Source organism: Crinia signifera, chromosome 2, assembly GCF_055691185.1.
Source record: "Crinia signifera chromosome 2, ASM5569118v1, whole genome shotgun sequence".
NCBI classification, from domain to species: domain Eukaryota; kingdom Metazoa; phylum Chordata; class Amphibia; order Anura; family Myobatrachidae; genus Crinia; species Crinia signifera.
In genome coordinates, this window is record NC_139218.1 from 316,417,887 (window position 1) to 316,442,767 (window position 24,881).

The window sequence follows — 24,881 nt, forward strand, 5'->3', positions numbered from 1 at the left end:
CCATACCAAATGGCTTTGCTAAAGCTTTGTGGGTAAGGCTGCAAGTGTGTTGCTTGGGTGTCAGTGTTGTAACTGCTGGTGTTTTTTGTCTTTTATCATGGACAGTATGCCTAAGGCGAAACCTGGCAAGGAGACTCCATCTCCGATGCAGCGTACCTGTAGGGTATGTGTGGACATACTCTCTCGGCAGGAGGAGGATATCTGTTCCAGGTGTTTGGCCCTTGAAGCAGATCTTCTGCTGCCTTCACAGCAGGAACCGGCCTGGGCTTCGACCTTGACTCAGGTATTGACATATTGACCTCTTGTCAACTCCTTACCTCCTGCGCCCCTGCCCCCTGTGCCCATGCCCCCTGTGGCAGTGGCCAGCACCAGTGTTGGGGCAGCTCCTGCTTATGTAGAGCCCCCTTGGTAGCAATCCTTTGCACAATCTGTGCAGGGGTTGACGGCTACTCGGGCGGGCAGGGATTCCAGGAGGCAGTGTAGGCAGCAGAGTCCCGATGCGGGTTCTCCGCGTTCCGATTCGGATTCTAGCTCAGTGGCGGAATCCGCAGGGGCCGATGACACTTTGTCCTCAGTGGAGGTAGAGTCTCCGATGCAGGAGGTTAAGGCAGTCCTCCATAGGGAGGATGAGGCTCCTGCCCCTAAAAGTAAAGACCTGCTTTTTAAGCGTCTTAAGAAAGTATCGGCCCAGCTCCCGCCTTCGGCCCTCGTGGAGGATTTATTGGAGACTGCGTGGTCTCAACCGTTTAGAAGGTTCCAGCTTTCCAAGCAACTTACTACTTTTTAACCTGTTCCTCCCACAGAGAGGGCTAAGTGGGAAAATCCTCCCCTGGCGGATGATCATGTTGCGCGATTAGCTCGCGCTTCAGTACTGCCCATTTCGGATTCTTCATCTTTGAAGGACCCCTCTGAGAATTTCCTCAGGACTGCTTTTCACAGGCAGGGGCCATTAGGTGTACCACGCTTGCCGCGTCATGGGTGGCCAAGGCAGTGTCTGAGTGGGCGGGCAAGGTGGAGAGAGGTTTGTCCGACGGCACTAGTCCTTCCTCTAGATTTTCCTCATCCACTAAGGGAGCCAAGCCCTGCACCAAGCAGCCCTGGGCTACCAGACGTCCAGTGGCTAAACAGGTCAGGGAGGTGGTCTACAGGGGCTTTGCCCTGACATTCCGGTTCCCCCCTCCTCAGTGTTATTTTTGCACGGGTCTTCCAAAGGACCCAGCGAAACTACAAGTGCTACAGCTTTCCATCTGCTCTCTTTTGGACTCGAACGTCATTGTTCCAGTTCCTCAGGAGCAGAGGGGTCAGGGGTTCTTCTCCACCCTATTCTTGATTCACAAACTGGATGGTTCTCACCGTCCTATCCTGAATCTGAAGTCGCTCACTATTTTTCTGCGAGTGCCGAAGTTTCGCATGGAGTCCCTGCGTTCGATCATTCTCTCACTGGAGCCAGGGGACTTCATGGCCTCGCTAGATATACTTCACATCCCCATCCGACAGGAACATCAGCACTTTGAGGTTCGCCCTCCGGGTCGAACACTTCCAGTTCAGGGCGCTACCTTTTGGTCTATCTACGGCTCCCAGGGTGTTCACCAAGGTGATGGCGGTCAGGGCTGCACACCTGCACCGGCTGGGGGTTCGGATGATTCCATACCTGGACGGCCCACTGATTTTGGAAAGTCCCCAGACCTACTACGGAGTCATTTGCAGGTCGTGATTACACTTCTGTTATCTCACGGTTGGAGGATAACCTGGAAGAAATCGTTTCTTACTCCTTCCCAAAGGACACTTCACTTGGGAGCTCGGCTGGGCACTCGGTTGTAGAGAGTATATCTTCCAGAGGATAAGATCCACTCCCTTCAGAGGAAGATTCATTCCCTTATAGGTCACAGAAGGGTCTCAGTACACAAGTGTATGGTGGTGTCTTCGACATGGTAGAGTATACACAGTTTCACTCGCGCCCACTTTGGCTTTACACTCTCAGCCAGTGGACAGGAGATCATACTCGTCTAAGGAGTCAATTGATCACACTGCCCCCGAAGGTTCGCCTGTCTCTCACATGGTGGTTAAAGACAGACAACTTGTCTCAGGGCCGCCCGTTTTGGATTCCAACCTGAGTCTTGCTTACCACGGATGCCAGCCTACGGGGCTGGGGAGCGGTTGGCAATTCTCAATCTTTTCAGGGTCGCTGGACAGGTCAGGAGAGTCGCCTTCCGATCAATCTCCTGGAATTGAGAGCAATCCTTCTGGCTCTTCAGAGGTTGGGGTCCCTCATCCGAGGGTGCCCTGTAAAGATCCGGTCCGACAGCACAAAGCCTGTGGCCTTTATCAACAGGCAGGGCGGGACATGCAGCAAAGGAGCGATAAAAGAAGTCTCCAAGATATTCATGTGGGCGGAGAAGCAGATTTCTGCAATCTCTGCAGTCTTTATCCCAGGGGTTCTCAATGTTGAGGCAGACTTTTTAAGTCGGCAAGATAGTGTACGCATTCCCCCTGTTTCAACTCCTACTTCGCCTTCTGTGGAAGTTCAGGAAGGAGGGAGGAATGATGATCCTAGTGGCCCCAGATTGGCCCCGTCGAGGTTGGTACGCGGATCTATGGAACCTGTTGGTAGCCTCTCCTCTGAGTCTACCTCTGCGTCCAGACCTAATTTCACAGGGGCCATTCCGACACCCGGACTTGAGTCGCCTGGCTTTGACGGGCTGGCTGTTGAGGGGTCCCTCTTTAGAGGTTTTCCGGGCACTTCAATCGTCTCCTTTCGAGCCTCTGGAGGAGGTGGATCTGAAATGGCTATCCTGGAAGGTGGCTTCTTGTTGGCTATTTCCTCAGCACGAAGGGGGTCTGACATGAGTGCATTATCATGGAAACCGTCTTTTCTGGTATTTCACCCGGACAGGGCGGTTCTTTGTACCAAACTGGATTTTCATCCAAAGGTGGTGTCTGAGTTTCACCTTAACCAGGAAATAGTGGTGCCTTCTTTTCCAGGTTCTTCTGAAGCTGAAGCTTCTCTTGATGTAGTCCGTGCGTTGCAGATTTATCTTCGCAGGACTAAGTCAACTTGTAAGTCGGGTTCACTGTTTGTGCTTTATGGGGCCAATAAGAGGAGCTGGCCCGCTTCCAGACAGTCCTTGGCGAGATGGCTCAGATCAGTGGTTCGCCAAGCGTATCTTTCCACACTGATTACTCCCCCGGAGGGGATTACTGCACATTCTACCAGGTCTGTGGGTACATCCTGGGCCGCTAATCGAGGCGCCTCGGCTGAACAGCTCTGTAAGGCGGCTACTTGGTCCTCTTCCCAGACCTTTATCAAGTTTTATGCATTTGATACCTTTGCATCGGCTAATGCACAGTTTGGTAGACATGTGCTTTCCGCAGTCCAGGAGCGTCCCCCACCCGTGAGGGGACAGCTTTAGGACGTCCCAGTGTGAACTCCTGTGCCCCCTAGTGGACGATAAAGAAAATAGGATTTATGGTCTTACCTTGATAAATCCCTTTCTTTGAGTCCATAGGGGGCACAGGACGCCCTCCCAGACGCACCTGGTAGCGGGGCTTCCTATGTAGGAAAGTTCCATGGCTTTAGGGCCTGTATGCTATGTGGGTGTGCGTTTGCTCTTCCTTCTTCTCTGGCTCTGCTCCTACCTTGGGCTTGCTAACGAAACTAGTGACCCAGGGTCAGGGGGCGGGTTATGAGGGAGAAGGGAGGCAGGGAGCATGCTGGGTACATTTTTGTAACCCTTTGGTGCACGCTCTGCTACCTCACCTCTCATACCCAGCGTGAACTCCTGTGCCCCCTACGGACTCAAAGAAAGGGATTTATCAAGGTAAGACCATAAATCCTATTTTTTGGCACTGTGGGGGCATACACGGCACCATGTGGTGCATACCTGGCACCGTGGGGGGCATATGTGTATCTGGCACTATTGGGGGCATATGTATATATGGCACTGCACTATTGGAGGCATATTTGTATCACACCCACCCAAGGGGTCAAAATAGACTATGCCCCTTTTTTTGGCGCATGTGCCTTCGGCGCGCGCATGATGTCGGCTCTTTAGCTTGACTACCGATATTTTTCGGCTCTTTACCTCTGACCGGTTGGCCACCCCTGGTCTAAATTATTGAAGCCTTCTTAATGACATACCTCACTTACATGTTAGCAAAGTGAGGGGAAGCATATCAAGGTTTCTTTGAACATGCATGAATAGTTGCCAATGATTCCTACCTTACTCACATAGATAATATGCAGTAAAAAACACATCAATGTATCTTTGCTCACACTGTCGAAAATGGCGACATTCTCAAAAAGGTTCCGGTACTTGTGTAGTTTCACGGCGGCAGGGAAATCGCATCGCATGTGATGGTACTTTTGTAGTTTCGAGTTTCCCCTGCCCACGCATCACATCGCATGCAAATCACATGCCCGGTACGCGTCCTCCCAACCTGTTTATACCCCCACTATCCATGTTGGCGTGGAGTCGATTATATAAACTGTGGCGAGGGCAGCGAGGCGAGCGGACCCTGAAAATGACCCGAAGTGCGGCGAGCCCCGCGAGGGGACTTGGATTACTTGACGTGTATTCCGATGCGCTCGCCACACTTTATAAAATCAATACTTTAAAGGAGGAAGTATTGTGAGTTTTAATAAATGGGTCCTATAGACACTCACGTGAAAATAACAAACACAAAAATAAAACTATGCCCGCCATTCTGTATAGTGATCCTGAATTGGGCTGCAATGCATCTTCTAGCCAGCCCTATGTCCATGGCTACCATTATTCCAGCTTTCTAGCTGCAGCACTGGTAGACCCTTGACCAGCGAAGTATCAGCCTGATTCATAATAGCTATTGCCATCACAGTGACAGCCTACCAAGATAGCCACGGCTTCAACCAGCCATGGCTTCAGTCCAGTGCAGCTAGCCAGGAGGAATTAGCGTGATTGTCATTAGCTACTACAGAATGACCACCGTAAGCAACTGGTCAAGTGGTCAATTTGACTAATCTATCACCATCGACGGTTTGGCCATTCCTGCAAAATAGATGCTACTAGAATTGACATGATAGGCAGAATGTTTGGTTGTAGTATTCTGAGCTGCGTCAGGAGATGCTGTACCGATGAGGTGACTTTTTTTTTTAGCTTTCTTGAAGGATGGGCTAGAGTCTAGTCAGGGTGGGTAAGGTGTTTCAAAAGTAGGGGGCATTTGAAAATTTCTTGAAGGATGCAAGAGCTGATTAGCAGAGGGGTGGCGTGGCATAGTTCCTTGGCAGAAAGGAGGGTTAGTAGCCAGAATGAACCTCAGAGATGCATGAATGGGAGACCCTGATGAGGACTTTGTAAAATGTAATCATGAAGGTAATGGCCAGCCAGTGGATGGATTGTAAAGGGGACATATGTATGTATATATATATATATATATATATATATATATATATATATATACACATAAGGTATTGGTTGTGTATTGTGAAAATGATTATGACAAGAAGGCAGCTGGTATGGGGAACAGGGAAGAGCATGATGATACCAACCTTGGGTGGCAGGGAGGAGATACTACAGTGTGGACAGATTAGGAGTTTTCTTTAATATTACACAAGCTTTAATATGAATTGTGTGATACATTTATAGCCTCTACCAAGTTGTCTGCCATTAGCCATACACTTCAAGTTTATCTGCCAATACTAATAATAACCACGAGAATGCAACATATTACTTGTCTGTGCCACTCAAGTGAAAGAAAGCCCTAAACTGCCCCAATGATGTGACAACTGGTCCCTAGTATGATTATGGTAAAGTCTCAGATCATGGTTCAGGAAGTTGTCTGTACATTGACATGTGTTTAACTGCTGAGCCATCTGTAGCAGTGGCGTAACTATAAATTTTGCTCCCCCAAGCCAAAAAATTTGTGGCGCCCCCCCCACTAACTATATATATATATATATATATATATATATATATATATATATATATATATATATATATATATATATATAAAAATACATACATATATACACACACAGGGATCCAGAAAAAATTACAGTGGGGGCACTACAATACATAAATGGGGGGGGGGGGGGGCTGTTTCGTGCAGGTTCCTAGAAAAGTGTGTATGGTCTAATAAAACGGGTTGTGGACACCAAGGAAATACTATTCCCAGGAGCCACAAATTCATTTTCATCATTCCGGGTGCATGGGATACAGTTCTAGCTGGGTGTATGCTGGGCAGAGAGAGGGAGACAGATGTGGGGAGAGGGGAGATAGATGCTGAGGAGTGTGCATGGGACAGATGCTGGGTAGAGAGAGGGTGGTACAGATGTCGGGCAGGAAGAGGGGGACAGGTGATGGGCAGGGAGGTGGTACAGATGCTGGACAGAGAGAGGGGGAGAGATGCTGGGGATGGAGGGGGACAGACATTGGACAGAGAGAGGAAGACAGGTGCTGGGAAGAGGGAGGGGGATGAATGGTGGGCAGAGAGAGGGGGTGGTTTGCAGGGAGTGGGGGAACGGATGGTGGGCAGATAGAGGAGATGGATGGTGGGCAGACAGAGGCCGGATGGTGGACAGGGAGAAGGGGTACCGATGGTTGGCAGGGAGAGGAGGGGGGCAGATGCTGGGCAGGCATAGGGGGGAGAGAGAGGATATCCAGTGAGTTGGTGGGCAGATACTGGGCAGGTAGAGTGGGGACAGATATTGGGCAGGGAGTGGGGTAGGCACTGGGATGGAACGCAGGACTGGGGGGCGGGCATAGACGGACTACCTCATTCATACATACATACATACATACATACATACATACATACATACACTGCCTCCCTGATACACACAGTACATCAATACACTGCCTACCTCATACATATATAGATACACTGCCTCCCTGATATATACAGATACATACAGTACATACATACACTGCATCCCTCATACATACATACATACATACAACCATCCATACATACACTACCTACCTCATGCATGCATACATACACTGACTTCCTTATGCATACATACACTGCCTCCCTCATACATACATACATACATACAACCATCCATACACTACCTACCTCATGCATGCATACATACATACACTGACTTCCTTATGCATAGATACACACATACATACATACATACATACACGGACTTCCTAATGCATAGATACATACATACATACATACATACATACACTGCCTCCCTCATATATACATACATACATACATACATACATACACGGACTTCCTAATGCATACATACATACACTGCCTCCCTCATACATACATACATACATACACTGCCTCCCTCATACATACATACATACATACATACAACCATCCATACACTACCTACCTCATGCATGCATGCATGCATACATACATACATACATACATACATACATACACACACTGTCTCCCTCATACATACATACATACATACATACATCCATACATACATACATACACTGACTTCCTTATGCATGCATACATACATACATACATACATACACACACTGTCTCCCTCATACATACATACATACATACATACATACATACATACACTGCACCCTCATGCATACATACATACATACATACATACATCCATATGTCCCTAAAATGACATCCATACATATATCCCAAGATATTAATAATATTGTACATACCACTGGCGCTGGGTGGAGGGCCTGCCAGCAGCAGCACTAGGGAGTCCAGCAGCAGGTGTTTGTCGGGGCCAGCTCAATTGTCCCCTGGCAGAGAAGAGGCAGCAGCTCCGGCTCCAGGAATACACGCTTGTTCTCACTTCTCAGCACTGACTGGAGGGAGGAGGCGGGGCTCAGAACTGCAGCGTGGAAAGTGAAAGTAAAGTCACTTCCTCTGCTGCTGCTGCCCTTCTATGTAAGCCCCGGCTCCTGAGTCCCGTCCAGCAGCAGCTGCTGCTTTCATCCCAGCCGGCGCTGCTGCCTGTCACACGCTGTGACACACTAGTTAGTATGCCGGGCGCCCACCGCAGGCGGCTCCCCCAAGCAGCTGCGGGGGCTGCCTTTATTGTAGCTACGCCCCTGATCTGTAGTGTTTCATGACCATTTGTGGTAAATGGGATAGACTCATATATTGCACTGTATATATCTTGCAATTGCATAGTAGGCATCAAAACAAGAGCTGTGCCTTTAGAAAATATAACTAATAGTTACCAGCAGATGGCAGTCATAGAGCACCCTGCTCTTAAAAAGAACACGTAAGAAGTAGTGTGAGAAGCAAAAAGGTACTCAGGAGTTAAAACTCACTTGGATAAATAAGTGCAACCATAAATGCATTTTATATGTAGTAATACAAAGTATATTATGGCGAGTTATCCATTTATAATCTGATTGTTGTATTTATTCATTATGCTTTGTTTATATAGTGGAACACAGCACTTTACAGAGAAGCATTATTATTCACATCATTCACTTCTTGCATACTTAAGCTAGGTACACATTATACAATTATTCAGCCAATCGGGTGATTGGTCTGTTTCTTTGTTCTTTATTTTAGCCACATGCAGATAAAACGGCCCAAAAACGTCAAGAAATGCTCTGCTTTGATTATCAAATTGACCAGATAATGGCTGGAATGCCCCATTATTGTGCAGTGTGCGGGCATGCTCGATATTCTGCCCATATTTCCTATGACATCTTTCTTGTGGGCAGACAAATTCAAATTCTAAAAAATACAAATGATGTAAAAATACATAATTAATCGTTTCATCTGTAACGCCAATATTGGGTGCTCTCTTGCTCTTATGCACAGATCAAGCAGGTTCTCTATAGCATACCACAGAACAGCCGGCAGCTATAAAATGGATGTACAGTATGTATGATGTGGTGTGGCAATGAGTGCAGCATCACTTTGTTAATATGTGCTGGAGGAAATTCTTCATTCCCGGAAAATAGATAATATTGCCTGTTCTGCCTAATTGCGGTAATTGGGCCTCTCCTCTGATTCCCCATGCGGATCCAGTGCAACCTGTCAGCGATTTACCGCACTCATATTGTCCAGTAAATATTTTATTGTTGTGGAATTTGTAGGTCTTTATGGATTTATGTTGACCGCAGCCTTACAGAAATGAATTATCCATTAGGATCCTCCTGTGTTATCATCTCAGCTAATGTGAATGCCTGTATGCCATGTCTTTCAGGTGTTTCTGGATGAACTGCATGAGACTGGCCAATTACACTCCATGTCCACATGGATGGAACTGTATCCGTCAGTAAGCACAGACTTTCGCTTTGCTAACATGCTGGGACAGACAGGTGATTCCCATTTAATAACGGACAATATTATGCTTACTTTTGAGCTTACTTTGCTTACTTCTGTTTATAGGAGTTACTGTAATATTTCTATACAGATAATCCAATAAAAAAAAAAAAATAGTTTATGAATATGTAAATATCTGGTGCATCAGTACTTAATATAGTGATCAGAGAGTGGCAAGGAAAGTACCAAAAAGTAGTGGACAAATCCAAGCATGACAATAATACATAAACCCCAATATTTGCTGGAAAATACCTCCAGTTATGTATCACCGGACTCTGGTAAGGAAAGTAATGGAGAAGACTACCAAGAGAAAAACTGTTCTTTTATATACGTACTCCAAATATAGCAGCATAGATTAACTCACAGACTCAGTGGCTCTTAGTATGAGGCAAATAGACTAAACATTGAAGGATATTAGTAGGTTCCCCCAACCCTGGGGATTGTGACAGGTGTCAAATAAGTGCTGTGCAATGACAAAGCTAAGCCTCAGCAGCCGACCACACTCCCCGGAGTATGGAACCACACGAGCAGCTGCATGCAGTATGGACAGCACCGCAACAGTAGAATCAGAGGCAAGCAACTTTCTTGCATACAAGAGAGAGGGATACATTTACTCAGATTGGAGTTCTATTGAAGATGGGCTGTTGCTCATAGATGGTGCTAAATAAAACAAAAAGTAAAATCTGATTGGTTGCTATGGGCAACATCCCTTTTTCATTAGAGCTCCCATCTTAGATAATTTGCTCTCAAGAGAGAGAAATAATTACAAATGGACACAAACTGTGTTGTTTCTATGACTCGCCTTTAGATGTACACATGGAGCACACAGGGGATTGTGTATGAAGAGATAGAACTGAGCTTGCAACTTTGAATTACAACCATATCAGCTTGAGCCAGGTGGCAATATCTTTCTAAATGTCAAAATCTATTATTATGGATAATGGTACGGAATAGTACACAGGTGTGCCGTGAAGGGGGTAGAGTGTGAATACATTTATCGTGCCTGTCTGGAGGCTCCACGCACATTCATATCAATGCATAACAGGTCATGCCCCACACTTCGGCATATGAGTCCATCTCGTGTTCCAACCTTTGGATCGTGTTGTTGTCCTTCATTGTCACATCTTCAGGCTCAGAAATAGCTATCCTGGACACCTCTAGACACAGTTTGTTCTTCATCCTTAGGACAGTATTCAATGTGATTAATTGCTATGTTCAGCGAATCCTGTTTAGGATTCGCTGCACAATCGCTGAGTACCGGAGGGCTGGAGCATTCGCTGGCAGCCCTCCCTCACACCCTATTCAACGCCGCAGGGGCTTGCTGCCCCTGACGGCGATTTTTAAACCCCCCCCCAGCGAATGCCGCAGGGAGCCGGGGGACAGCGCAAGGCAGGGAGATGGAAGCCTCCCTGCCTGCGCCAGATACTGTGGGGGAGAAGGAGGGCTCCCTGGGACAAAGGCAGCAGAAGCTGTCCCCCAGGAGTGCTTGCACCGGATGCGGTGTAGGGAGCCACTGCGCTGGTCCCGCTCGTGCATATGTAATGAGCGGGACCAGTGTGCAGTGAATATCTAATGAGTGGCTCCCCGCCCCCTTGTGGAGTAATGTGTAAAAAAATTTTTTTTATATATATATTCATGTGCTGCAAGCACATGAATCCAAATAGCATGCCCCTTCACAGAATAAAATTACTGATATTTTGACACACAAAAAAAAACAACTTTATTTTGAAAGATCACATTCCAGTTCACCTTAAAAAGATGGCGATTGCTAAACGGTGACACACAACGAAAATCATTAAAAGCAATTTGCCATCTGAGCATTGAATACACTCATGGTAAATCACAGTGAATAACATTGAAAAATCCATTGAAAAACAACAGCGAATTGCAGCGAGCATGAAACAAAGAACTGGCCGGTATTCACTTTTCGCTTTCAGAGAACAGTGAACATTGAATAGGGTGAATCAGATTTTCAGTGAAAAAGATTCACTGCAAAAAGTGAAAACAGCCCGATTCGCCAGAAAAAAACAGTGAATCCAGAGCATTGATTTCTTCCCTTAAGGCCCCCATACATTAGGCCGACTTGTCCTTAGGACAAGTCGGACCCAATACTCCTTTGAGCCGCCCGGCAGCTCCCCGGGAGGCTCACATACAATTTGGCACTTGATGAGCCAAATTTTACATGTGATAAATCGCTTGCAATTTATCACATGTACGGGGAGCTGCAGTGGGCGGTGAGGGGCAGGGGGCGGGCGGTGAGGGGCATGGGGGCTGGTGGTGATCAGGGGCAGCAGTGGGGCAGGCAGCGGGGGTACTGAGTGCTGACCTGGGGGCGGTGTGGTCAGCAGCAGGGCTCATCAGGGGGACGCCGCAGCGGGTCCTGACTCTGTAACTAGCCGGCGGCGCCTGTGTGTGATGATCTGGCCGGGCGCTGTGATCATTCACATATATCATTCAGCAGCGCTGCGGGACGGACGGGGCCGGGCAGTGGCGGGTATTATATTTTTAAAACACCTGTCAAATGACTAGCCGTTCTCTGATTGGCTGAGAGCACTCAGCCAATGACTGACCGTTGGCTGAGAGCTCTCAGCCAATCAGAGAACAGCTAGTCATTTGACAGGTGTTTTAAAAATATAATACCCGCCACTGCTTGGCCCCGTCCGTCCCGCAGCGCTGCTGAATGATATATGTGAATGATCACAGCGCCCGGCCAGATCATCACACACAGGCGCCGCCGGCTAGTTACAGCGTCAGGACCCGCTGCCCGCTCCGGCGTCGCCCTGATGAGCCCTGCTGTTGACCACACCGCCCCCAGGTCAGCACTCACCGGCGCCGCCAGCTAACAGGGAGGTCGGACGTGATCGTATGTACTGACCGTCCGACCTCCCTGATCCGATCCGATGCGCACGGGACCGCGCATCGGATCAGATCAGATGTCACAGTCCTGCGATTTTGGGCCGATTTCACCCGGTTATCGGCACAAAGTGCCGAAATCGGATGAAATCGGCCCAAAATCGCATAGTGTATGGGGGCCTTTAGTGTGCTTCTGTTTTTTTATGGTCATTGATCTGTCTGTCACTTCTACTAGAATCAGAGCCCTGGGCAAATTTACTAAGATGGGAGTTCTAATGAAGATTCTACTACTTATTTATTTAGCACATTCTTGAAGATAATAGATAGAATCTGATTGGTTTCTATTGTCAACATCCCATCTTCAATAGAACTCCAATCTTTATACATTTACCCCAGAGAGGTGTTGCATCATCAGCATATGATGTTACAGAAGAATATGCCTGACTGTGTTTGTCACTGGCTTACGCAACAGGAATTTGAGAGCGTGCAACAGATGTAGCAGGACCAGCACACACAAACAAAAGCCTTACCTTGCCACTGCATGTGGGGTATGGACAGTGGTGTAGCTAGGTGCCACAGCGCCCGGAGCAAGGCCATGTTTCGCGCCCCCCCAATTTGTAGTAGGTGAGGCTCCTACTCTGTGAAAAGTGGGCACGGCCCAACATTATACCACACACCGTAATGCCCATTGCACATTTTAGCAAACTTTGTAATATCAGTTACACATAAAGCCACACATGATGCCAATTGCATACTATAGAACACACCATAATGCCCGTCGCATACTAACACACCGTAATGCCCATCGCATACTAACACACCGTAATGCCCATCGCATACTAACACACCGCAATGCCCATCGCACACTATTTTACAAACCGCAATGCCCATTACACATTTAACACATAAGTGCCACTTACCTACATGCTCGATGCCAGGGGCTTCATGCTCGATGCCAGGGGATTCATGCTTAATGCCAAGGGGGACTGAAAATGCTTAATGCCAAGGGGGACTGAAATTGCTCATTGCCAAGGGGGACTGAAATTTGCTCGCAAGGAGGGAAGGTGTGAGTAATTGATAGTGCAGAGCAGGGAGGGAGGGAGGGTGGGAGTGATAGTGCAGAGCAGGGAGGGTGGGAGTGATAGTGCAGAGCAGGGTGGGTGGGTGAGATATTGCACAGCAGGGTGGGTGGGTGGGTGAGAATAGTGCACAGCAGGGTGGGTGGGTGAGAATAGTGCACAGCAGGGTGGGTGAGAATAGTGCACAGCAGGGTGGGTGGGTGGGTGAGAATAGTGCACAGCAGGGTGGGTGGGTGAGAATACTGCACAGCAGGGTGGGTGGGCGGGTGAGAATAGTGCACAGCAGGGTGGGTGGGCGGGTGAGAATAGTGCACAGCAGGGTGTGTGTGCGGGTGAGAATAGTGCACAGGTGGGTGGGTGAGAATAGTGCACAGTAGGGTGGGTGGGTGAGAATAGTAGGGTGGGTGGGTGAGAATAGTGCACGGGTGGGTGGGTGAGAATAGTGCACAGCAGGGTAGGTGGGTGGGTGAGAATAGTGCACAGCAGGGTGGGTGGGTGGATGGCTGAGAATAGTGCACAGCAGGGTGGGTGAGTGGGTGAGAATAGTGCACAGCAGGGTGGGTGGGTGAGAATAGTGCACAGCAGGGTGGGTGGGTGAGAATAGTGCACAGCTTTTGTGAATAGTGCACAGCAGAGTGGGTGGGTGAGAATAGTGCACAGCAGGGTGGGTGAGAATAGTGCACAGCAGAGTGGGTGTGTGGTTGAGATTAGTGCACCCCATCCCACCCACAGCCGGCAAAGCAGCAGCGGTGCATTCCGCGCACCCCCCCCCCCCCCTGTCGCCAGGCCTGCCCGCTCCCCGCTGTGCACGGTGCTGCTATTTAAAAGTCACATCTCCCGCTGGACCACGCTAGCCAATAGGCGCTCGTGGTCCAGCAGCCAATCAACTGGTGGCTGCTGGACCGCGAACGCCTATTGGCTAGCGCGGTCCAGCGGGAGATGTGACTTTTAAATATACTACGTCTCCTGGATGCAGCGGGGAGCAGGGAGCCGGCGGGGGAGCCACACTGAGTTGGGCACCTGAGCGGGCGAGATTGTGGTGCCGGCACGGCTCCGGCGCCATGATAGCTTCCGGCGCCTGGAGCTGGTGCTCCTCCGGCACTGTCCTCGCTACGCCTCTGGGTATGGAGTGTTAGCAATTTTAGATTTTTCAGCAGTAAATATTCCATTTATTATTAGAGGTGATGTTTACTCTAACATTGTGAAATATTGATTTCAGGTGTCCTTTATAAAACTTTGTGTTCCCTGGGACACCTTAAGGCATGCCAGCTGTTGTGAAACTACGCATCCCAGCATGCCTTGCCATAGTTTTAGCATTCCCTAATAGCAGAACTGTATGGGGGCAGTACGGACGGTGTAATGGTTAGCATTACTGCCTCACAGCACTGAGGTCATGGGTTCGATTCCCACCATGGCCCTAACTGTGCGAAGTTTGTATATTCCCCCCGTACTTGTGTGGGTTTCCTCCGGGTACTCCGATTTCCTCCCATAATCCAAAAATATACTGGTAGGTTAATTGGCTCCCAAGAAAATTAACCCTAGAATGTCTGTGTGTGTGTAGGGAATAAACAGTAGATTGTAAGCTCCACTGGGGCAGGGACTGATGTGAATGTTCAAATATTCTCTGTAAAGCGCTGCACTATATAAGAAACTGGTAATTAATTAATTAAGTAGATTTTGAATTATTATCATGACTGGCAGCAGCCACATCATTAGTACTGGGTTGCTATTTCTGCTGTTTTATTATTATTATTATTGTTTATTTATATGGCGCCACCAGGGTTCTGCAGCGCCTAACAATACATAGATGGGTGAAAAACAAGAACATAACGAATTACAGTACAAGGCAAATTAGAACAAGTACATGGTAGATAAAGACAGTTCCACCAGGGGACAGGACACTGATGATGGCAGATGAAATTATTAACATTATTTTACAACACAATGGGGGGTATTCAATCTTTTGATTCTGTGATAAAACCATGAAATAGCAGCTGTTTCCGCACAGAATTGATTGACTCTTTCAATTGATCTATTACATTTTTTTTTTTTATTCAGATATTCTGAAACAATACCTAAATCTAAATAACACACACACAATTTATTTATGTACACACTGCAACTCACAGGAAGAAATTTACTAACATTGGAGTTCTTTTTCATGTGGGATGTTGCTATGGACAACCAATCAGAATCGACTTTTTATTTATTAAGAACCTTCTAGAAAATAATAGTTTCTATGTTTCACTTGTAACAATCTAAATCACTATTCAGCTGTTTATAGATGTGTGTAACATTTATTAAGAAACGTGGGGCTATGCCTTAGCTCCTATAATGTCTATAACACATCTATAAACATGTTACACACATCTATAAACAGCTGAATAGTGATTTAGATACATATTAATAATATTGTTACAAGTGAAACATAGAAACTAATGGACATATGTATCAACTCACTTTGAAGAAATAATAGAACGGGGAGACTTTTGTAAAAAAAACCATACACAGTGACAGTAATTTAAAATAAAGCCTCACTTTCTATCATTAAAAACATAGGGATCAGAATTGAGCACACAGGGACACATTTAACCCTGCGAATACAGGACTGTATGAGACTGTGGCCCATTTTGTTTTAATGCTCTTATTTTTCATTTCTTTTTCACATCTATTTACTATGTTTTAAATATTTCACCAATTTTATCTATACCTAAATAAAAGTTATTTCTTAAATTAATACATTGAAAAAGGATACACAAGTCCACCCATATATTACTTTCTTTTTTTTTCTGTGGAGTAGTGGAATTTGTTCAAAGTATTGGGTAGCAATATTAATTAATTAATTCCTATATATAATCAAAAATAATTTAAACTGGTGCGGGAATCCTTTCTGTATATACTAACATATACATAAGGGAAGCGGTCATCTATTAGAATGAACTTAGGTCTACAGTCATTAGGTCGACCCCACTAGGTCGACTGGCAGGAAGGTCGACCTGACTTAAGGTCGACATGGGCCAAGGTCGACATGAATTTAGGTCGAATTTGCATAAAGGTCGACTGGTCATAAGGTTGACATGGGGTTTTTCACTGTTTTTTGAGCCGACATGTGCCAACAGGCGGTATTTCATGCCCTACCATCCACTAGGGCGTGGAGGAGGTTATTAAAGCTGTGGCGAGCGAAGCCAGCCACCGTGCCCGAAGCATTGCGAGCGATGCGAGGGTCCGATTCTCATTGCCAACTGTGTCCATGTCGACTGTGTCGACATTCGGATAAAAAAACAGTGAAAAACCCACGTCGACCTTATGACCAGTCGACCTTCCTCATGCCGACCTTTATGCAAATTCGACCTTAAGTCATGTCGACCTTTGCCCATGTCGACCTTAAATCAGGTCGACCTTCCTGCCAGTCGACCTAGTGGGGTCGACCTAATGACTGTAGACCTAAGTTCATTCTGACAGATGTACCGATTCCATACATAATGTATTATTCAACTGCACAGTTTAAAACCTAATCCTTAGAGTAGGAGTTGGGCATTGAGGTCCACCAGGGGTTTCCTTTGTACCCCTGTGGCAAGTTCAACCATCTTCAGATTGCAGCCTTTATATGCTGCAGTGAGCATGAAGTGGATCTCAAGCTGCCGAAAATTAAAATCGATTTTAAAAATCCTAATTACATTCCTCAAAACAAAATGCACCTGTAACCTTCTAACTGATTATCTCAATGAGTCCAAACAGCAAACTTGTACTGGTTGCTGTGGGTTACTGCACTTCTGCACATACTGCATGTTACTGCTTATCTTCCAAGTCTACCTGTCCTCACCCTCCTGTGTTCCTCAGGCTCTACACCACTTGATCTGTTTAAGTTCTATGTGGAAGATCTGAAGGCTCGATTCCATGATGAGAAAAAAATTATTAAGGATATTTTGAAGGTAAGGATAGCAAACCACCAATCAACTGAGTGTATAGCGATGTATGCAAAAAGCGGTACTGCAAAGCCGTATTCATTCAGTTATATCCATTAGTTCATAATGAAGATGACCTGCAGATAATTTAATGTATATACTTTGCTACTGTATCGTTGATAAATCTTCTTTAAGCTTCCCTGCAAATGAAAGGGTGAATTGTTTTCAGTAGTGACACAGTGTTATTTCCAAAGAAATAAACCACATGTAGGTCAGCAACCCCTGCAAGTTCTGTTGCAGTGATTCACTGCATATCTAATTCTACACCGGGTTCATTTCAAAATCACTTAATACAAGTTTGCTTTATTTTTATGGCACATATATTTATGAAATTATGTCCAGCAAAAGTAGCATATAAAAACATAACAGCAATTAATCATGTTATCAATTGGGAGTATGAGGGAGAGGTCTCAGTGCGGGAGGCCTGGCGGGAGGGAGCCGTCAGGTCCCATGCAACTCTGCTAACATTGGATGATTTTTTTATTGCTGAAAATATGTCTTAGTCGCAACACAATGTGACTATGCTGCACAAAGAGACTGTGCTGATTAATTTGATATGACACTTGTGTATTGTGTGTGACTGAGTCAGTATACTGCGCAGAACAGAACTTGTATAGGGAAAACAGCTGCTGCTGCTGCTACACTTCATGTACAGATTCAGGGACTAGGGTCACAAGTAGACCTTTGTGGGCCCCATAGCAAAATTTATAATCCCCCCCCCCCCCACATCTCAGGTCTCTACCAGTGCGCATCACACCCTTAGTGCGAACAGTAAAAATGTGCCCCTCCAATGGATATTTTAAAAATAAAGAATGCACACATTCCCAAAAAAAGGTGTGTGAACTCGCTTCAAAGGGTAATGCCCCTCACACATTATGCGACACAGCGCAAAGTCCCTCACTCATTATGCGACACACCGCAAAGCCCATTACACATTATGCGACACACCCCAAAGCTCATTACACATTATGCGACACACCGCAAAGACCATTTCACATGGGCCCTTATTCTAGTTGACTCAGACGGATGCGTATTTTGGACGGCCACCGAGTGGTCTTAGCCCCACCTACCATACGGATCACTCACACCGTCCGAATGCGGTAAGACGCCACCCGACGGATGTTTCATGTGATCTCCTCCCCCATCTGTGGGAACCTCCCCCATCCTCCGATGGTCACCGACCATCGAATGATGGACCGAGTGGTCAGGCAGCACCGAGTGCTTTAGAGCACTCAGGCATTTCTCTGTGTGAAAGCAGGGATATGGGCGGGCAGCTGGCATCCGGCTATGTCATATGTCTGCCCCCACACGTGCGTCACGGCCGGATTACTATACGTAGGCCCAGCGTTTTCATGGGAATGCCCATGAAACACGGGGCGTATGCATATGGTAATGAGCCCAAACAGCCCTTCACGCCCCTCTCCACCCCCTTCCCTTTCATGGAAAGGAAAAGATGAAATTGGATTAGACTGGAAAATTATATTTAATATATTTGAAGAATATTATTGCAGTGTTGATTTTATTCTTTTTTTAGATGGTTTTAATCCAGATGCACCTGAACTCAAATCTAATCAGGTGTTTACATATGCATCAAGGTATCTTTGGTGAAGATAAATGGTGGCGTACCGATACTCACTGTCGTCTGTATAATGCTCTTCTCATAAAGGTTTCTTTCAATATGAAGATGAAAAAATCTGATATTTTATTTTTACAGATAAAAAATGTATATAAATAGATAAGAAAGATTCCTTTAGATTTTAAAAAGAAAAAGGGTCACACCAATCCGGGAGAGGTTGGTGGCTCTAAAACCTGGCTTGTCCGGCCGGGAGTCAGCCAAGGTTTTGAAAACAAATGAACTACCTTGTCTCCTGAGTTCTGTGATATATAGATCTCCCTTTTGTGTGGTGAAGTCCCCTCTTTCCAACGCGTTTCAAGAAGCTTGGTTCTCTTTATCAAGGCATGAGGGGTATGTGTTCATGAGTGCTTTTTATAGTCAATGTCTCAAAATGGCGTCATTTCCTTGGATCTGATCTGAGCTATTTGTAAAAGCGGAGGGAGATGGCTACACAAAGACATACAGAATTTACTTTTTATGCTGTAAACATCTAAGTTGTTAGTATATAATCATCCCATTTATGGGGGTGCCGTTGCACTATTTCCAAAATGGACCGCCGTCGGTCCGTCCCCGGAAGTATGGGTTTTATGGGTAATGTAGTCCTGCTTGGAGTGAAAACCACTACGTTTCCTCAAGCCGGACCCGAGATTGACGGTATTACTCCGGAAATGTGGGTGTTGTGGGTGATGTAGTCCCACATGTTTATCCGTTTTCGGGAATAGCAGTTTTCTGGGTAATGTAGTTTAACTGGTTGGATAAGTCGTTTATGTAACTGGTTGCGGTATTTACTTGGTAGATGTAGTTCCTGAGTTGGGAATTAGATGCAGATTCCTAAATAAAGAAAAATGGTTTAATTGCTCTAATATGAATAAAATACAGCAATAACATGATAAAAAAAATGGGTGAAATTCTCTTTAGGAAAAAGATATATTAATAAAGAGATAATTCATAAAAAAAAGGGACAATGTTTTCGACAAGATTATTAGAGAAACCATTTCAGTTCAAAGTCCTGATTAAGGCCAGTCGGGTTTAGGGTCTTGAGGTCAAATATGGTTTTCATTTCCATTTGAGCTAATCTGGTTTCAGTGTTTTTTTCTTTCCATGTACTTTTGATATGTCTAATACCAAGAAATTTTGGTGCCCGTGGAGCAGTTGTGGTGTGTCTTGAAATGTTGTGAGAGATGGTGGGTGTCTAGTCCTTTTTGGATGTTTCTCAGGTGTTCCGAGATTCTGATTTCTAGTTGTCTGGTGGTCCTTCCAATATAGGTGAATCCGCACGAGCATTCCACTAAATAGATTATGTTTTCCATATTGCATATGTTTTACCATTTACTGTAATTTCTGTGTACTTCGAAGTGGAATCTTTTATGTTCCTGCAGCCTATGCAGAGACCACAGTGATGGAACCCTTTGGTTCTAATTAGATTTCTGGTTGGCATGGGTAACGTGCTTCTCACTAGCGAGTTCTTTAGGTTTTTGGCTTTAAGGTATATGAATGAAGGTTTTGGAGGAATGATGTTTTTAAGAATGCGATCTCTGGTTAAAAGATGCCAGTGTTTAATAAGGATTTTTCCAACTTGTTTGTGTTGTGTCGTACTCAGTAATTAAAGACCATTGTTGTTTTTCTGTGATGGTTTTTGCTTCTTTTTTCCTTCCACTGGTCTGACTCAATGTTGTTCTATCAAGTTTTGTGGTGGTGTCTATGATGTTATTTAAAGTTTCTTCTTTATAGCCTTTGTCTATAAAGTTTAGTTTAATTTCTTCCATTTGTTGTTCGCAGACCTCTTTTTTGCTGCAATTTCTTTTTACCTTTAGAAATTGGCTATATATGTGAACTCACTTACTTTTTAGTAAGTGAGGTATGCAAGTCAACACTGCAATAATATGTTTCAAATATATTAAATACATTTTTTTACAGTCTAATCCAAATTTCATCTTTTCCTTTCCATGTAAACAATCAACGGGCAAAAGTGGAAGCAGAACTCCAACAAACAAGAATAAAGATCCATAAGCTAAGTATCTCCCAATTCCTGCCCATTTTTTCTCACCGTATTGTATTGGGCCAAGCACCACTCCACTATACCTATTTCTTTTTCTCGCTCTGGCTGACAGACAATGTCTAGGTCGACAGTCAATAGGTCAACGCTTAAAGGTCAACACAAAAGGTTGACATGGAAAAAGGTTGACACATGAAAAGGTCGACGTGTTGTTAGGATCTTTTTTTGCATACTTTACCATTCACTTGGACTCTAATGGAAGACTGTAAAGTGTTCCGATCACATTGAGGCATCTGGCCCAAAGCATAGTGAATGAATCAAGCCATGCAAAGGGATGCGGTACACTAGTCGGAGGTCTACATGACCAGGTGTCGACATTGACACTCGAAAAACTTGAAAAACGCATGACAACCTTTTTCATGTGTCAACGTTTACTATGACGACATTTTGTTTTTGTCAATTTTTTGCCAATGACGACCTTTTGCTGTCGACCTAGACATTGTAAGTGAGCTATACCACAATCGTTGCAGTCTACTGGGGAAATGAATGGGGTTAAATTAGAGGTGCATTTGGGTGATAGTTGTTAACTCTTGTTCATTTGTTAATGCTACCTGTCTTTATTCCTTTCTTGCTCCCACCACTCCCACCTTCAGGATCGTAACTTCAGTGTGGAAGTGAATACTACTTTTGAAGACTTTGCTCATATTATCAGCTTTGACAAGCGGGCAGCTACACTGGATGCAGGAAACATTAAGTTAACATTTAACAGCGTAAGTGATACCATGCAGCTGCCAAGTGTGGGAAGTGTTAGAGGCGGCAGGATGTGTAGTGTGAGAAGGGCCAGGACAGAGCACTAACCCTCTTTCATTTGGCCTAGCTGTTGGAGAAAGCAGAGGCTCGGGAGCGTGAGCGAGGAAAGGAGGAAGCTCGCAAGTTTAGAAGGAAGGAAGCTGCATTTAAAAGCATGCTGAAGCAGGCAGCTCCTCCCCTGGAATCAGACTGCAGCTGGGAGGATGTAAGGGGTCCATTTGTGCACATTGCTGTGCCATTGATTTAACCTTTTGTGACCAGTTACACATCACACATCAATATTAACTATAATAGCAGCTTATAAATGAATGTGACACATGTAGATGAGTGCCACGTGTATGCTATGTACCACAGTGATCTGGAACGGCTTGCTTAGCTTGCATTGCATTCTTCAGTGCTTCTCATTGTAGGCATGCACAGTGCTATTGGTCTGATGCAGCCACATAATTACTCTGACAAAATACATATTTACATTGCTTGCTGTAATATAATAAGCAAGAACCTCTGGGTATCAGTGATCTCTAGAAAAGAGCTCATGTGCCTGCTATTCACCTGTCAAAAACCAGAACAGAATAAAAGTAATAGTAAAAACATAGCCTTGTTCACATAAATAAACCTTTTTATTAGCATCCACTGCTGAATCAGACCGCGAATGATAATAGCACCCTTGTGCTAGGCCTAAATAGCCTTTACTTATTGTAGATCAGTTTTGTATAAGCTGGTATCACACGAGGAAACATCTTTGTCATTCCAATGGATTATTATGTGAGACCAATCGTATGTTTCTGCAGGTACGGGAGCGGTTTGTTGGTGACAGTGCTTTCGATCAGATCACAGTGGAATCGGAAAGGATCCGTCTGTTCAAAGAGTTTCTTCTTTCTATAGAGGTTTGATTGCATTTTCAAATCTATGGCCTTTGTCCTACTTATTAGTTAGGTCTAGTATGAATCTCGTATGAATTCAGTATGGAAACTCATCCATTTTTCCCTTCCACTAGCACAGTGATGGCTAACCTTGACACTCCAGCTGTTGTTGAACTACACATCCCAGCATGCCCTGCTACAGTTTTACTGTTTGGCCATACTAAAACTGATACAGGGCATGCTGGGATGTGTAGTTCAACAACAGCTGGAGTGTCAAGGTTAGCCATCACTGCACTAGCACTATCACAGTCTAACGTGCACCTCCAGCAACTCTTCTGGGTAAATTTACTCAAGCTTCTGAAAATGAAAAGTGGTGATGTCTATCATTTCTCTATTGTATCCTAAAAAATGATAGACAGAATCGGATTGGTTGCTAGGGGCAACATCACCTCTTTTCAGTTTTAGTCAATATACCCCTATGTGTCTTCCCATGTGCACACATTTTTGTTTGCTTTTCTTAGCCATAATGACTCTCTCTTCCATTTTCATCACTTGCACGACTACATCCACCCTGAGTTTGATTGTATAGTTGTGTTAGTTATTATATGTACGGATGTACAGTTGTATTATGAATACTTTTCACCTTGTGACAACATATAAATTAAATCTAGTGATAATAATTGCCATTTCTAGCAGTAGCATCTGCACACAAGATAGGGATGAGCATATAGTATCAGAGTCCATGAACTGGACTTGGTGACATAAAGATAAGGGGCACCGGTGGCATGGACAGTGCTTATGGTAGAACAAGTGTCATGGGCTGTAAATACTGGCTTACAGATATTTTACTTACAAAGCAGATTGATTGCTCCCTTTATGGAGGTCAATAAATGAAGGACACTAGGGAATAGGCAAATTGCTCATCTACTTAAGCTTAGTAGGCTTTTACCAACTTACTCAATATAAACAGATGTTTCTTTTTTTATTTAAATTTGTTCGAAAGTTGGATCCCTGATTATTGCAATAGTTAAATAATACAATGACAACACATTGAGGGCCTAATCAGACCTGATCACACTACAAATGTGTTATCAAAATGGGCAAAACCCTGGGCCCAATTCAGACCTGATAGCTAGCTAGCTAAGAATTTGCAGTGAAAATGTCCAAATCCCATTGCAAGCCATTTGTCTCAAGCTAGGAGTAGCCAGGGACTTACTCTGCGACTACAATGAATACAGGTATATCCGGCCTGGAGCTGTCATTACACACCCTCTCCTAAAATGCTTGGGCAAGCCTGTGTTTTCCTTGGCACCCCTAGCGTTTTTTCCCAGCACTACCACTAAACGGACGGTTACCACCCCAAACGCCTACTACCTGTCAATCACCTTGCGAACAGCTAGTAATGGAAAAAAGTAGCAGGATTCCTTTGCTATCAGGTGTTGTGCACTCGTATTGCGGCTCATACACGTGCACAGTTCATCAATAATCATCCGCTGTGCAAATTTGCTCAGCAGCGATCAGGTCTGAATCAGGCCCCATGTGCACTGCATATGGGGAAGATGTAACAATAATAATGTGCAGAGAGAGTTAGATTTGTGTGAGTTACTTTGTTTCTGTGCAGGGTAAATGCTGGCTGCTTCATTTTTACACTGCAATTTAGATTTCAGTTTGAACACCCCACACCCAAATGTAATTCTCTCTGCACATGTTACATTTGCCCCAGCTACAGTGCACATGGTTTTGCCCATGTGTTTTTCCAATTTGTCCTGCAATCAGTTCTGAATTAGGCCCTGAGACTTTCTTCTGCTGTTTTTAGTTTTTATTTTTGCTCCTATGGTGGCTTAAACAATCCATCTCAACCACTGCTCCAGGTCTAATGAGGTGCAGATTGTTCCACTTAATATTTTCTTTTTAGCCATTGCGCACTGCTTTGGATATGTGTGTCTACTTGGATATGTGAAGAAAAGTCTATTATCTGTTGTAGCTGAAGTTCAAATATTGCCTCCAACACATACTCATACCTTTTGTAGAATGAATGTCAACACCATCACTTCAAAGGCAAGAAGCACTCAAAGAAATCGAAGAAGCACCACCGTAAGCACTCTCATTCTCAGTCCCCCAGCCCTGCAGAAAGAGGGAAGAAGAAAGCTCCAGACACATTTACTACATGGGACAATGCTGGAGCAGGGGAGAAGGTGAGGTACCTAGGCTGGTGGCATGCCATTTAGATTTATTACAACTGGAGGATTGCACATTGAATCTGTTATCCCTCTATATACAAACCAGTACTTAATTGCCTGCATTGGCTAATTAAAAATTGGATTAGTTCTTAAAATATGGGTCCTACTACAAGAATGGAGTGCTCTTGCCCAACAAGCCTTTCTACTGTTCGCAGTCTCCGTATGCCATAAACCAAATGATCGT

General features: G+C 45.0%; 1 protein-coding gene across 7 annotated transcripts in view; it reads left to right on the plus strand.

Annotated features, from left to right (window-relative positions):
* PRPF40B (pre-mRNA processing factor 40B) overlaps window positions 1-24,881 on the plus strand; it is a 150,823-nt gene that overhangs the window by 107,819 nt on the left and 18,123 nt on the right. For all 7 annotated transcript variants that reach the window (XM_083169029.1, XM_083169031.1, XM_083169028.1 and 4 more), the window contains 6 exons: window positions 9,158-9,272; window positions 17,049-17,140; window positions 21,438-21,554; window positions 21,662-21,799; window positions 22,386-22,481; window positions 24,488-24,652. In XM_083169029.1, the coding sequence (XP_083025155.1) occupies window positions 9,158-9,272; window positions 17,049-17,140; window positions 21,438-21,554; window positions 21,662-21,799; window positions 22,386-22,481; window positions 24,488-24,652 (723 nt within the window). The remainder of the gene's footprint in view (window positions 1-9,157; window positions 9,273-17,048; window positions 17,141-21,437; window positions 21,555-21,661; window positions 21,800-22,385; window positions 22,482-24,487; window positions 24,653-24,881) is intronic.